At 51.6% G+C, this 12,819-nt stretch overlaps 4 protein-coding genes across 4 annotated transcripts; 2 read left to right on the top strand and 2 right to left on the bottom strand.

The window, feature by feature from the left end:
• fen1 (multifunctional nuclease RAD27) lies at nt 1-1,663 on the bottom strand. Its single transcript, XM_071029449.1, has 5 exons — nt 1,602-1,663; nt 1,447-1,532; nt 1,363-1,367; nt 740-1,301; nt 1-682 (listed from the first exon to the last, which is right to left on the bottom strand). Exons 1-5 carry the CDS (start codon nt 1,612-1,614, stop codon nt 161-163), a joined length of 1,188 nt encoding a protein of 395 aa, XP_070884976.1. The 5' UTR covers nt 1,615-1,663; the 3' UTR covers nt 1-160.
• Nucleotides 1,664-2,058: 395 nt separating this feature from the next.
• On the top strand, nt 2,059-5,057 carry BJX67DRAFT_149977 (uncharacterized protein). The gene is made up of 4 exons (XM_071024790.1): nt 2,059-2,441; nt 2,515-3,358; nt 3,409-3,685; nt 3,753-5,057. Exons 1-4 carry the CDS (start codon nt 2,161-2,163, stop codon nt 4,565-4,567), a joined length of 2,217 nt encoding a protein of 738 aa, XP_070884975.1. The 5' UTR covers nt 2,059-2,160; the 3' UTR covers nt 4,568-5,057.
• Nucleotides 5,058-5,452: 395 nt separating this feature from the next.
• On the top strand, nt 5,453-8,965 carry BJX67DRAFT_372876 (acyl-CoA dehydrogenase/oxidase; the record flags this gene model as incomplete). Its single annotated transcript, XM_071031311.1, has 8 exons — nt 5,453-5,669; nt 5,767-6,682; nt 6,772-6,881; nt 6,946-6,982; nt 8,265-8,310; nt 8,434-8,463; nt 8,590-8,773; nt 8,826-8,965. The coding sequence occupies 8 exons, from the start codon at nt 5,453-5,455 to the stop codon at nt 8,963-8,965; spliced, it is 1,680 nt and encodes a 559-aa protein (XP_070884974.1).
• A 427-nt stretch (nt 8,966-9,392) lies between these two features.
• Nucleotides 9,393-12,363, bottom strand: BJX67DRAFT_150753 (VOC family protein). Its single transcript, XM_071024796.1, has 2 exons — nt 11,472-12,363; nt 9,393-11,417 (listed from the first exon to the last, which is right to left on the bottom strand). Exons 1-2 carry the CDS (start codon nt 11,645-11,647, stop codon nt 9,929-9,931), a joined length of 1,665 nt encoding a protein of 554 aa, XP_070884973.1. The 5' UTR covers nt 11,648-12,363; the 3' UTR covers nt 9,393-9,928.
• Between the last annotated feature and the right edge of the window lie 456 nt (nt 12,364-12,819).

Below are 12,819 nucleotides of genomic sequence, written 5' to 3'. Positions count from 1 at the left end.
CCTGGGATGTTTCTAGTCATGTCATCAAAAATCTGCTATACTTAGACAAGCAAAGGAGCTGCTATCTGTTATCACTAAACTCCCATGAACGCCTTTCCGGATCATGCTGTTGTTGTTTTTGCCCCTCGTCGGGCGCTCCGGGCGCTCCGGGCGCTGAGTCCTATGCGGCACCGCGAGGTCGCGCTTTTGCTTCTTTCTTCGCCTTCGCCTCTTCCTTCTTGCGCTTCTTCTGCTCCTGCATCTTCTCATCATGCTTGCGCTTCAGGCTCGCCTTTTCCTCGTCTGTTTTGGCGACTGGCCGAAAGAAACCTTCCAGACGTGACTGTTGCGCGGTTTTCAGGTTTTTCTGCAGTCGGGCGGCACCATTGCGTACACGGTCTTCGTTAAACCCCTTGTCTTTTACCAGGAATTCCACAAGGCCCTCGATGTCTGGCGCTTCCCATTTGAAGTCGCATTCCGGATCCTCGGCGTCTCGGACGTCTGGGTTGAAAAACAGCTCTCTTGCGTCCTGGTATGGCCAAGACTCCGGTATAACATATTTCTGCTTAGGATCCTTTTCGATCGATTCCACTACCTTATCCAGTGTGCCGTGTTCCCGAATCAATTTCAATGCGGTGTTGGGACCGACTTTGGGAATGGGCTCCAAATAATCGCAGCCCAGCAGGATACAGAGGTCGATAAACTAGGTCCGACGCGAATTGTGAGTAGGAGGGCGCAAGTGGGTGGTGGGAGAAGTTACCTGATTTCGATCCATACCCATTCCCTCTAGCGCACGAGCCAGGTGAATCTCCTGAATCGGTTCTTTTCTCTGCTCGCTGAAGGTAAGGTGCCTTAGCAGAATAGGAGAATCGAAGCATAGTGTATCCATATCTTCGGAGGCAGCCGCGTAGACTTTCCCAGCGCGCGCAAGAACGGCGCATTGTGCCTCTGCTTCTGTCGGGGCGTCGATATATGGGATACCCATCAATTTCAAAAGTTTCTTGCATTCCGCATTATGTTCCCTTGTTACTCGTACCGTCCGCCGAGAGAACTTCTCAACGTCTTCCGCGGTACCCGTTTCCTTTGCTTCCTCATGTGCTTCTGTGGCCTCGAGTTTTCGTGCGCTCCGCTTTGCTAGTTCCCCAGACTTGAGCTTTGGAGGAGCCCCATCGAAGACGTATAGAGGCTTGATCCCGTTGTCGACCATGCGTAGCGTGCGGTAGAACATGCCCATGAGATGTGAAGTGGTCTCGCCGGTGTCGCTCATGAGCTGTTGTCCTTCGGAGCGCACGGCAATGAGAAAACTATAGATACTCATGGATCTGCAGCGCATTAGTGCTAAAATCCGCTGTTTCTATGTTATCGGGATACACAATTACGTACGCATCCTATCGCCAGTATCAGGTTAGCTCTTCCTCCCGTGGCGTGAGATCAAAATGACCGGAAATTCATGAGCTTGAAACATACTATAGCGACCTTCCGCCCAAAGTGATTTTTAATATCCCCTGCCTTGATAGCATCAGGCGCATTTTCGGCAATCACTTGATAGAGGTCTGGAAGACTTATTAGTAACAATAAGACGATGTAGAGCGATGTGCTCGTAACTGGAGAACCCTGCTCACGTTTGATACCCATTGTAGGCTTGTCGCGTGGACTTGAGTGAGATAGCGTCAAAGTTCATGGCTCTGCAGAGCTGGGAAAAGAAGATCAGATGCAGGTGGTGACCGCACAACGCGTTTGGACGCGCCGACATCATTAGACTGTAAGAGGAATAGCGCGTTTTCACAGGTGCCGGGCCCAGATCCATATCACCTGACTATAACCCCACCTGGATTTCCCCAAGGCTCCTTGGGGCAAGACCTGGAGATGAAGACCGCAGCTCGACTCTGGACTTCGGAAGCGAGGAGGCAATCCGGAGGGGCGAATTTCTCTCGGCACGGAATTCTGTAGTCGGATACGCTCTGCGAAGACAGTGAACTGGTCACAGGAGCGGAGCTGCTGCTCTCAGCCTGCATGAGGAGAAAGCGGATTGCCCCCGACGTGCCAACCCCTCTCTTGTTCGGTTATCTGACTGGTCTGTGGCCGCCGTGCCGCTGGTGAAAACAGATTGGAGAACGGCCAGGAAACGGAAGGAGCGTTTGGGTCTCTGTCTCTGGCAATGAGCACCGCTGTCATTTCGCGATGAAACGGAGTCGCCCCCATTTTGAAGGCAATGGCGAGGTGTCCTCGGGTTCGTCCCCTCAGGGCGCGCTCCCACATTCTGTATCGGAGAATGACTCACGGCAGAGCCCGATGCATGTTCCGAAGATATCGCGGAGGATACGCGCCTGTACGGAGTGTAAGCGACACAAGGTCCGGTGTGACATGAATGCGGGGGACACAGTCTGTCAACGATGTCGTCGAATGGGCTTGGAGTGTGTCGTCAACAAAAGTCTCCAGACATTACTGGACGATGAGGCAGAGTAAATCCACCTTTGTTGAAGCACTTCTCATTTGCATCTGGCGTTACTAACCGGAGGCTTTCTTACACCTCAGGTGGAAATCAACCATTGAACTTGCCATGGCCGATTTGCTTCGAAAGGCCCAATTACCCGAACTGTCCTACTATCAAGCGGTCGGAAAACAAACAGAACCACCCCTCAAAAGGCGAGGTCGCAAGATGTCTACCGTGTCAACGGAAGATAACCCGCTGATTACCGGAGACGACACACCGACCAAGCCGACTGATCGTGCACCGCGTCTAGGTGCTGAAAGACCAAATGCTCTGACAAAAACCTTTCAGGAGCAACCGCAATATGCTATCGACAGAGAAGAGAACGGTGCAATGTCACTTGTCACTGCGCCCATGGGGAGTTTGTATGAGGTAACTCAGTTGAGCGAAGTACGAGCCACCTCTCCCGAACGACAGTATGCGAGTGATCGAGCCCTCGTGACGGATTTTATCTCGCGCGGAGCTGTGGAACTACGCGAAGCAGAAGAATTGTTTGACCACTTTGATCGTGTTCTGAACCGTTATCTGTGGGATGGGATATTACTCGTACATAAAGATCTCTCGGCGCTGCGGCACTCGTCCTCCATGCTATCCGCAGCTATCCTAGCCGTGACGGCTCTCCATCTGCCTTGTAAAGAAAGGACTTTCGATACATGCTACACTGAGTTCGCAAAATTAGCGTCGGAGTCAATGCTAGACAGGCATCATACTTTGGACGATTTAAGGGCTTTATGCATCGGCGCCTTTTGGCTCGCTGACGTTAGTTGGAAGCTGTCTGGGTATGCAGTTCGGATCGCGACGGAGCGCAACCTCCATCAGGCCTACCGGAAAGCTACCCTCGGTTCCCCAGAACACATAGAACAGGCCCGACTGTGGTACCTTCTCTATGTGAGCATCCTTACTCCCATTCTGGGTCGATCGGTTCCTGACTCGGGCAGACTTTAGAACACCATTTCTCTATCGCCTACGGGCGACCGCCCATAATCCACGAAGATTACAGCATCTCCAATCATCATACATTCACACTTTCCCCATCAGTCTCGCAGTCCGATCTTCGTCTGCATAGTCAGGTGGCTCTGTTCATCATCCTCACTAGGATATACCACGCCTTCGGACCCGACGTTGATTTGGAGGTTCCAGAAAGTGATTTCTCTAAGATCGACGAATTTGATGCTAACCTCAGTGGATGGCAATCTGCATGGCTACCGCGTTTAGGTATGATTAATTGCCACGTCTCATCGGAGTTAGTCCTTTGTCTCTTACTGACCTCTTGGCGTTACAGCCGGAAGTCGGTATGTTGGTGCTTATCCTTATAAAGCTGTATACCTACACTATAATTTTTCCCGCTTACAGCTGAATTCGGTCGCTTTGCGAACGTACCATTCTTCAAACTCGACGCGTCCTATGTCCGCTGAACGAAAGAAGCGGGCAAACTTAGCCATCGAATCTGCCATTGGGACGCTCATGATTGTCCTGGATGAACCTGACATACAAAGGGCATTGGTCGGTGTCCCGCTGTACCTTCATAGCATGATCACATTTGCGGCAGTTTTCCTTTTGAAAATTGCTGCCAAAGGCTGCTCGAGTATCGTTCCCGGTAGCCAAAACCAACAAAACTCAATCGCATCGGCCGGCCTACATATCGACGTTTCGTACGTGCGTGCCCTGGTCGGCCGAATCGTTGAACTGATGGTGTCCTGTAGCAAGCGAGCTAGCGAGCGGCATCTTAGCTACCACATATCCCGTGGCTTGAGGAAAATGCTCACTGGCCTCGAGGAATGGGAGAAGAGGAACTGTGGCTCTCAACAGTCTGCGCGGCGGGGTTCATATGACCATTCTTCAATGTTCAAACCCGTAGTCATTCCCGGGGCCCAACCACTAGGCGAGCGGGATACAATTTTGAGCCATCCCCCTCCGTTGTTAGGTGTTGCCCCCTTATCCGCCGAAAGGGGAAATGGGTTTGAGACTGAAATGAAAGAGCAAGGCGGGCTTTCAGAAGGCTCCATGGACCCCATGATGGCCGACCTATGGGGCTTTGACGAAGAATATTTCCCTACTGGGGTGTTCGACTTCCTTCAGTCCCAGATGCCTGCGTGATTCATCAAGGTGCAGCACATTATCAGCCCCTGAGTACCGTGAAATGGGAAAGGCGGAGGAATCTCACTTCTCGTCCTACCTAACTCATGCACTGCCTGAAATGCATTTGCCTAATGAGAGTCTGAATAGGGCTCTATTGACATCGAAAGGACCTCTATGCTGATTGCTGATTGGGCTGTGCCTGCCTGTCTCATTTCTCTTCGACTCTGAAGGCGAGGCGGAGGAAAGGCATGACACTAATACATTTGCTAACTCTCTAAAGGTTTAACGGTGGCGAAAAGAATAGAGCCTCCTCGTCAGACTTGATGTCTTATTAAATTTCAAACTGGTACGTGGAGGATTTGTATAAAGCACGTTAGGTCTCTAGCTGCTGGTTTGCCCTCCTGGGTACGGCAAGGTAGAAGTTACATCTCGTACGTGTCACATACTGTAATATGTCTACAGAAACCGAGTGTCCTTACTCGTGAGTAATTTTCTTCAAGTTGATTAAGGTGAGCGCCTCCAGTGCGGTTGTCGGCTTGCGGTTATTCGACCACATCTCCGACGGATCGCAAGAGCAACCCGCGGATATCGAGTAAAAATTCCAAGTCCATTCCGCGGCGTTCGGCTGGGTTGGGGCATATAATGGACTCGGATACGGCGTTATTCCTGACTATGTCCTTTTCATTGACCTTCGCGTGTTGCGACTCGACAGCTACTTCTTGTTTGGCTGCTTGGAAGCTCCTCCCGCAGATTGCCGAGGTTTGCCTTCACAGAGCTTTTGGGCTCTCCCGCAGCTCTTTCCCCGATGACACCGTCTTCTCCTCCATTGACCAAATTTTTTTTTGCATTTCAATTGACCCTCCGAAGACACCTAAACTGCCTCGATTTTGATTTATCTGCGCTATGAATCCTTCTTCTCTCTTCCGCACCGCCTCACGATCGGTAGGCCAATTGGCCAAGACCCCCGCAGCGTCGCGCACTGCTTTTGCGCGTGGGTATGCGACAAATTTCAGCTGGGAGGATCCTCTTCTCGCGTCGGAGCTGTACACGGAGGAGGAATTGGCCATTCAGGATACAGCGAGGCAATACTGCCAGGAGCGATTGCAACCCAGGGTTCTTGGTAAGTAACCGTCCGTCTTTGACATTGCTACTCTCCCTGGCTCCCGGCGGGTATGGAAGAAATCGAGCGTTAACTTTTTTTCCCTTCTCTTCAACAGATGCCTACCGGAACGAGAACTATGACCGAAATATCCTGGAAGAAATGGGCGAACTTGGTCTCCTCGGCGCTAGCATTGAGGGATATGGTTGCGCTGGGGTAAGCACTGTCGCTTCTGGGTTGATCACAAAAGAGGTCGAGCGCGTGGATTCTGGATACCGATCTGGCATGTCTGTGCAGAGCTCTCTGGCAATGACTGCGATTTATGAGTTTGGGTCTCAGGAGCTCAAGGATCGGCTTCTCCCGGAGCTGGCCAAGGGTAAGTTGGCTGGCTGCTTCGGTCTTACTGAGCCCAACCACGGCTCTGACCCGGGTTCGATGGAGACAACCGCGCGCGAACATCCTAATCAGAAAGGAGTGTACCTGTTATCCGGGAGCAAGACCTGGATTACCAACTCGCCTATCTCCGATATTTTGATTGTTTGGGCCAAATTGCAAAGCACCGGAAAGATTCGTGGATTCGTGGTAGAGCGCAGCAAGTGCCCACCGGGAACGCTTGAGACTCCTGCCCTCAAGAACAAGACAGCCCTTCGCGCATCCATTACCGGGATGATCCAATTGGATGACTGCCCGGTACAGGCAGAGAATATGTTCCCTGATGTTGAGGGGCTCACTGGACCATTCACATGCCTCAACAGTGCTCGTCTGGGGATTGCCTTTGGGGCGATGGGTGCCCTGGAAGACTGCATCGCCCGTGCGCGGGCGTACGCCTTGGAGAGGAAGCAGTTCAAGGGTAATCCTCTGGCAAAATACCAGCTCATCCAGAAAAAGTTGGTAGATGCCGCGACGGACGCCACATACGGCACCCTGGCAGCAACGCAGGTTGCTAGACTGAAGGATGCTGGAAAATCCACGCCAGAAATGATTTCAATGATAAAGAGGCAAAACTGTGACCGGGCGCTTGCCAACTCTCGGACGTACGTCTACGACCTGTTCCGGCCCGGTTGCGGCTTCTTCTCCTCCGCTTTTGTTTACCAGACTAACGTATGGGTGCACTTTTCCACAGACTCCAGGAAATTTTCGGTGGTAATGCGACAAGTGACGAATATCATATTGCTCGACATGCGGCGAACCTATTTGTGGTGCAGACTTATGAGGGACAGAGCGATATCCACGGTGAGTTCTTCGCCTTGACATTACCATTGCCTGAGAAAGCCTTGATACTGACTGCTGAACTTAGCATTGATTCTTGGTCGTGCGATCACTGGGATCCAGGCGTTTGTCTGAAGGAGGCTTTGAGCATGGACGTCTCGAGATTGCCTCGAGGAGGCCCGTTGAACCGGTAGAAACACCTGAGCCTGTACTTAAAAATTTAATCACTTGGTGTCAACTTTGGAGGAGAGTCTGCTTGGTATGCATCACGTGTCAACTGCGCCACGTGGGCACGCGAGCGGGGCAAATCATGCCAAAGATGGAGGAGGTCGCTTGAGCCTGGATGTCTGTCTTCCAATAAATTGGATGACACGCATCGCGCAGTGGGAAGTGGCCTTGAGTGTGGTTGGCGAGCAAGTTGGGCGTCTTTAGTGTCCGCCTTGTGCGCGTCTTGCTCGTCCTCGAAATTTTGGTCCTGTCAAACAAGAGCAATTTTCGGACAGCACAGTCAGCTGTTGCAGGGTGGCGATGCTGAGTCGGCTGCCCTCCCTGAGAATTCCGGATCACCGTGTACGGGCGATGGAGATATTGACTCAGATCTTCTTTCTCTTTCTTTTTTTTGCCTCTGGCCCGAGACGCCGAGGACGGGATGACTGTCGAATTTCCTTTCAAGGCGGATGTGGTGGGGGTGTGGCTGGTGAGATTCGGTGGCTGGTGATGCGCCTTGTCCGGTAATGATCGGTAAGCGGGCGCCCAATTTGGCCCGATTTGGGAGGGGGTCAGTTGGTAACGTTGGTAAGAATGGGGTAATGTGGTGGTAACGGGACGGGCAGCAGGCTTGGTTCGGCGGCGGTCTGTTGCTTTCTTCCAGTCTCTTTCCATCTTCCAAACGTCTCTTTCTTCTCCCACTTCAATTTCCCCTCCTCCAGCCTCGCCCGACGTAATCCTCATTGTGAGTAAGAATGCCATGGCCTTTCCCCCTCCTCTTCCCTCTTCCCTCTTCTCTCTCTCCATATCTTGTCGAAATCTCTCACCCTCCTTGCTCCTCTCACTGTCCTTTTCTCTTTTGAATTCGCCAAGTCCTCTCTTCCCAGCGTCACTGACGGTGGGCTCTTGACTCTACAGATACCCGCCTTTCAAATTCGATATCACTCCACTCATTCTTCAACAGTCGACCGGCTGATTTAGCGCCTTCCCTTCCTTCTCTCCTCTTCATCCTCAGACGAACTCAAGATGGCTCTTAAGAGAATTAACAAGGAGCTCACTGATCTCGGCCGGTAAGCCAACCCCTCTCCTGCGTCTTCCCGCCATATCGCGGGGAGGCCTCGAAAGCCACCCCCCGGGAACAATTCATCCTCAGCATTTCACTATCTCCGTCATGATGCTAATGTATCACCTCAATTATAGTGATCCTCCATCCTCCTGCTCTGCTGGCCCTTTTGGAGAGGATCTGGTATGCTTCTCCTCCCCCTCACTGCCATTTTCGACGGTCGCTCGTCGCGGCGCCGTTTGGATGCGATCCCTTCCTTCCATCGAGACACATAGAGGCTGACATGAGATCTTCCAAACTGCATAGTTTCATTGGCAGGCAACAATCATGGGTCCTGTAAGTCACCAGAGTCCCTTGTGGAATGGCCACTGCGGAGCCTCCCCTTTATACTGGGAGAAAGGACCTTCCAAGCTGGCATGGCCATCTCTCGTATGATATTGTTACTAACACAATTACTTTTAGGGAGACTCTCCATACTCGGGCGGCGTGTTCTTCCTAACGATTCACTTCCCTACCGACTACCCATTTAAGCCACCGAAGGTCAACTTCAACACCCGGATCTATCACCCCAACATCAACTCCAATGGCAGTATTTGTCTTGACATTCTCCGGGACCAGTGGAGCCCGGCTCTGACAATCTCCAAAGGTTCGTCCATCCAATAATCTGTCGTTTGATCGGGAATAACGGGCATTTTCAGTGCTACTCTCGATCTGCTCCATGCTCACAGACCCCAACCCTGATGACCCCCTGGTGCCTGAGATTGCGCATGTGTACAAGACCGACCGCCCCCGATACGAAGCAACTGCTCGTGAATGGACTCGCAAGTACGCTATCTGATCTTCGCCTGTCAATTTTCCACGGCCCCCCTTGGTCTCCCCAAGCGACCCGCGCCTTCTCGTGTTTTGCGGCAACCTGCAGGAACCTGGCGTACCGTGATCGTAGATCTCTTCGTTGTTTCCCCGCGGACCATTTGCGCGTGTTCTAAATCTATTATTAGCTTGATTCGGGTTTTCTCCTTTTGGCGGGAAATGTCATATCCAACGATCATTATGACCAAATCATCATGCATTCATGGCATCTTTTGTTTTACTGAATGGAGTCGGACAATGTTACATGATTCACAATACAACCCAAGCATGGTGATTTCTCTTGGGTCGGGGTCGCAGAGCCAGTTGTCTTTGCAGTCCGTCGTTCGGCCTTTCTCACGGATAGGTCTGTCAAGGGGTTGCGTGAGTCGTTCGGGGTGGAGGAAGATGTTAATAGCACTGGTGACTGGGAATGGAATTGTATGAAATACTATATTGAGACAAAACCAACTCACGCCAGTCGTACGAAAAGCTACCATTGGTAATCTATCACCTCTTAAGTGTATAATCAGGCCACGACGGTCACGTCTGCGATGGGCCTAGGAATTGAACCCATGTTCAAGAATTATGTCTTGAGATAATACGGTCGATTACTCGCGTGACTGAAGTGAAGGAATTGTTTGCATTATATATCGGTCCACTGCGTCAACATCATGAGATACGTCTTGAAGTTGAGGACGTAGCCTAAATAATAAGACAAATATGCACACTGATAAATATATGCACAAACAAGTAATTGTATATCGAAGCAGGTACTGTCCGTCGGTCTTCTAAGCAGCACGGCAGGTAATGTGACCCTAATATACTCTATATAATCGGGAAGGGGACAAGCGATTTGTTAGTCTGACAATGTGAAGTTGACGGGAAGATGAATGAGAATGAGGGGAAAGGAAGTCGAGTATAAAGAATAATGAATGATTGCATCCTGCAGGACTCATGCAACTTGACTTCCCCTTCGACTGCTGCTCATCCTTGAGCCCACTTTGGAACCACCGCCCGCAATACTTCCACCAGCCTTGATGGTCCTCTGAGACACCCGCGTGGCGTTACTAGAGACTTGGCTGACGCTGTCACTGGGCCGAACGGGTTCATCAAATTTAGAGGAGCGTCTGGAAGTATGTGAAGCGTGTGACTTATGGGAGTGATGAGAGCGATGAGAATGCAAAGAGCGTCTGGAAGAGTCACCGACTTGACTGATTGAGTCATCGGGTGTGACGTGCGTGTCCACATCAACGTCGTCGTAGGGCGCACTTGGCCTAGCACCGCTACGGGAGGAGGCGTTGGAGGCTGTTGAACTCTCTGGGAGGGGAATTTCGCGAGCGGTCCGAGCGGAAGAGGCAGTGCTACCAGCGTGGGATTTGGACTTGGTGACGGAATGGTGGGAGTTATGATAGGATTGGGCCTGAGTTTTCGATGCTTTGATTGTAGACCTGGAGTAGACGCTTCCTTTTTCGGAAATGTTGGACTTCTCACGGAAAGAGCTGATTAGGGTGCTGACATCGCCGGCATATTGTTGGGCGTCGAGTGGGGGAGGGTACTCGATGGCACGAAGGGGAATCTCGCTCTCGTTGTAAATTTTCCCTTCTGAAGCGCGACGGGCCATGTCCTCAATATAAACACCCCCCTTTGGACCTCTGGTTCCATATTCTGTACCCTCGTAGACGGTGCTTGCCCAGGGATTCTTTGATGTCACACTTCGGGTTAGCGTGGGGCGAGAGTTTGCTTGAGAGTAGGAGCTTGGGGGAGGGGCCGCCTCAATGGCCCGATAATCTTGATAGTCCTGAATCTGGGACGGGGCTTGTGATAACCCTGGTGAGGATGGGAGCTGGCGAAATGCCGTAGGAGGATATTGCGGCGTGGGGATTGTCTCTGCTGTCTCTGAGTCTCCTTTGGACATGGCGTAGGCGATTGCTGCGCCAGCAGCAGCACCAATGAGCGTGCCAACAATGGTCTTAGCAGCCTGGCCATCATCACTCTTTTGCGTTGTGTGAGTGTGGACGACATATGTCTGCGAGGGAGCTTGTTGGATTTCACGGGATATGACCGAGCCACTGCGTTCTGAAGGACCACTGCGATCTACGGTGGTAATCGCCTTGGATGCATAGGATTTGGCGTCGGATTTCATAGTACTAGCCTTCGAAACGACAGATCCGTTCTCGAGGAGGCCAAGAGCTGGTTTGCTGACCACTGACCTGGCCACAGAGCTTCTGCTGCTTCCACCATCGGGCCCGGGACGCCATACTGCCTCAATGCTATTTCCATCCATATCCATCACCGCAGCACTAAAGTAACCCGACTGGGAGTCGCGTGTCTTGGGTTCCCCATGAAGTTTCCCCCCAGCTTTAAGTGCGGAGATGAAGAAAGAGTGGACCGCATCTTTGGAGGATGCGGGAAACGCAACATGAGCCGCGCCAGCGGGGAATCTGTCAGCCAATTAGACATGCTGCTAGAGTGATGTGGTTGTAGAGCTCACTTACCCCGGTTTTTGCTCCGTTATCCAAAAATCAGCAGGCTCGTCGGAGTTCTGACCGAACCCGATATAGTCGTCATGGCGTCCAATAAATTTGTAACCCAAGGGTTGTAAGCAGGAGAGGAAGAACGATGTGGAGGTTGGAAGGTGCGAAACGGTCAAGGTTAGATGAGAAAGAGGCATGTTGATATGTGGGGATGATTTCCCTGAGCAGATACTTCAGCAAAGCTTTTCTCAGGGAACTGCAGGTTATATATGTAGTAATGATATCAACCAGAAATCAAAAAGGAGGCTTTGGGATGTATTTGTAGGATGGGTGTTCGCCGTCCTCGAATAATGAAGAAGGCGGAAGAAACCGTGGAAGTATAGCGCGATAGCGTGGGCTTGACGAAAGGGTAGGAAGGAGAGAAAAAACGATGTCCAGACAAAGGACCAGCGAAGGAAGTATATAGAGCGGACGCAGCTCTTTAAGCATCGGAGCTCTTTCCGGAGAATGCCCACCTGCAATCCACCCAGAAATTGTCAGGGTGAGCCTCTCGTGACCATTCTCGTAAGGAGAGGAGCGCCTTGATCTTGCAGGCAGGAGTGTATGGCAGAGGTGAGGTCTGCGGGCTGTTGCTGCTTCTCCTATCGGGAAGCAAGAAGTCCAGGAGACCCACGATGCTCCTCTTGGTGAAGCTAGCCCAGGGAATCGAAACGTAATCAAGTCACAGCCAGCTCATCGCAGGGAAATCTGATGGGGAACACTGTAGGTAGCCCTGTCGATAATCAAATGAGTGGATACAGCGCAAGCCAAGCGGACATCAATCGGGTCAGAATTGGTGAGGCAAGTGATCGGTGTGTCTCGTCCTGATCGATCGGTTGCTCCCATCCAATCCCCGTCTTCCAACTCGCGCCCTGAAGCGTGACATTGTACTCCAACTGGTTTCGTCGTACTTTTCTGAGCAGGGATTTTGCTGCTGGGAAGGGCGACGGAAGCAAGAGGAGACGTCAAGGTAGTGGCATGCTTGGTTGGGCGAGTGAGCTTGGTGCTATGTTTTGGAGCCAGTTCTCATGCTGGAACAACACACGAACGAGAAGAAACGCTCAAAAAAGCGAGATTGGAAACCAACTCATGATCCCTCTTCTCGCCTCCGTCATCTGGCTGGCAAAAATGGCCTGTTTCGTTCCTGCTTTGGGCACTGCTGCTGCTGCTAGTCGCCGCTGGCGCCGTCTGACCGCTTGATGGTGCCCACTTTGAGTCTTGACTCACGATTCACGCTTCACCAGCAGGTGTTTTGGAAATGCAAGAGACTATTTCGGGACTGTCCGTTGTATGAAGCTTGACTTTGATGGTTGTTGGCAGTAACTGTGGT

The sequence above is a fragment of the Aspergillus lucknowensis genome (genome assembly GCF_044049455.1).
Source record: "Aspergillus lucknowensis strain CBS 449.75 chromosome Unknown BJX67scaffold_28, whole genome shotgun sequence".
Classification (NCBI taxonomy): domain Eukaryota; kingdom Fungi; phylum Ascomycota; class Eurotiomycetes; order Eurotiales; family Aspergillaceae; genus Aspergillus; species Aspergillus lucknowensis.
This window is presented reverse-complemented; position numbering and strand designations above follow the sequence as displayed.

Bases quoted from the DNA above. Each gene is read 5' to 3' on its own strand.
- fen1 (XM_071029449.1), bottom strand. The intron at 683-739 runs GTAACTTCTCCC...CGTCGGACCTAG, and splicing joins TGGGTATGGATCGAAATCAG to TTTATCGACCTCTGTATCCT.
- BJX67DRAFT_149977 (XM_071024790.1), top strand. From the start codon at position 2,161: ATGAAACGGAGTCGCCCCCATTTTGAAGGCAATGGCGAGGTGTCCTCG. The intron at 2,442-2,514 runs GTAAATCCACCT...CTTACACCTCAG, and splicing joins TTACTGGACGATGAGGCAGA to GTGGAAATCAACCATTGAAC. The intron at 3,686-3,752 runs GTATGATTAATT...TTGGCGTTACAG, and splicing joins TGCATGGCTACCGCGTTTAG to CCGGAAGTCGGTATGTTGGT.
- BJX67DRAFT_150753 (XM_071024796.1), bottom strand. From the start codon at position 11,647: ATGCCTCTTTCTCATCTAACCTTGACCGTTTCGCACCTTCCAACCTCC. The intron at 11,418-11,471 runs GTAAGTGAGCTC...ATTGGCTGACAG, and splicing joins ATAACGGAGCAAAAACCGGG to ATTCCCCGCTGGCGCGGCTC.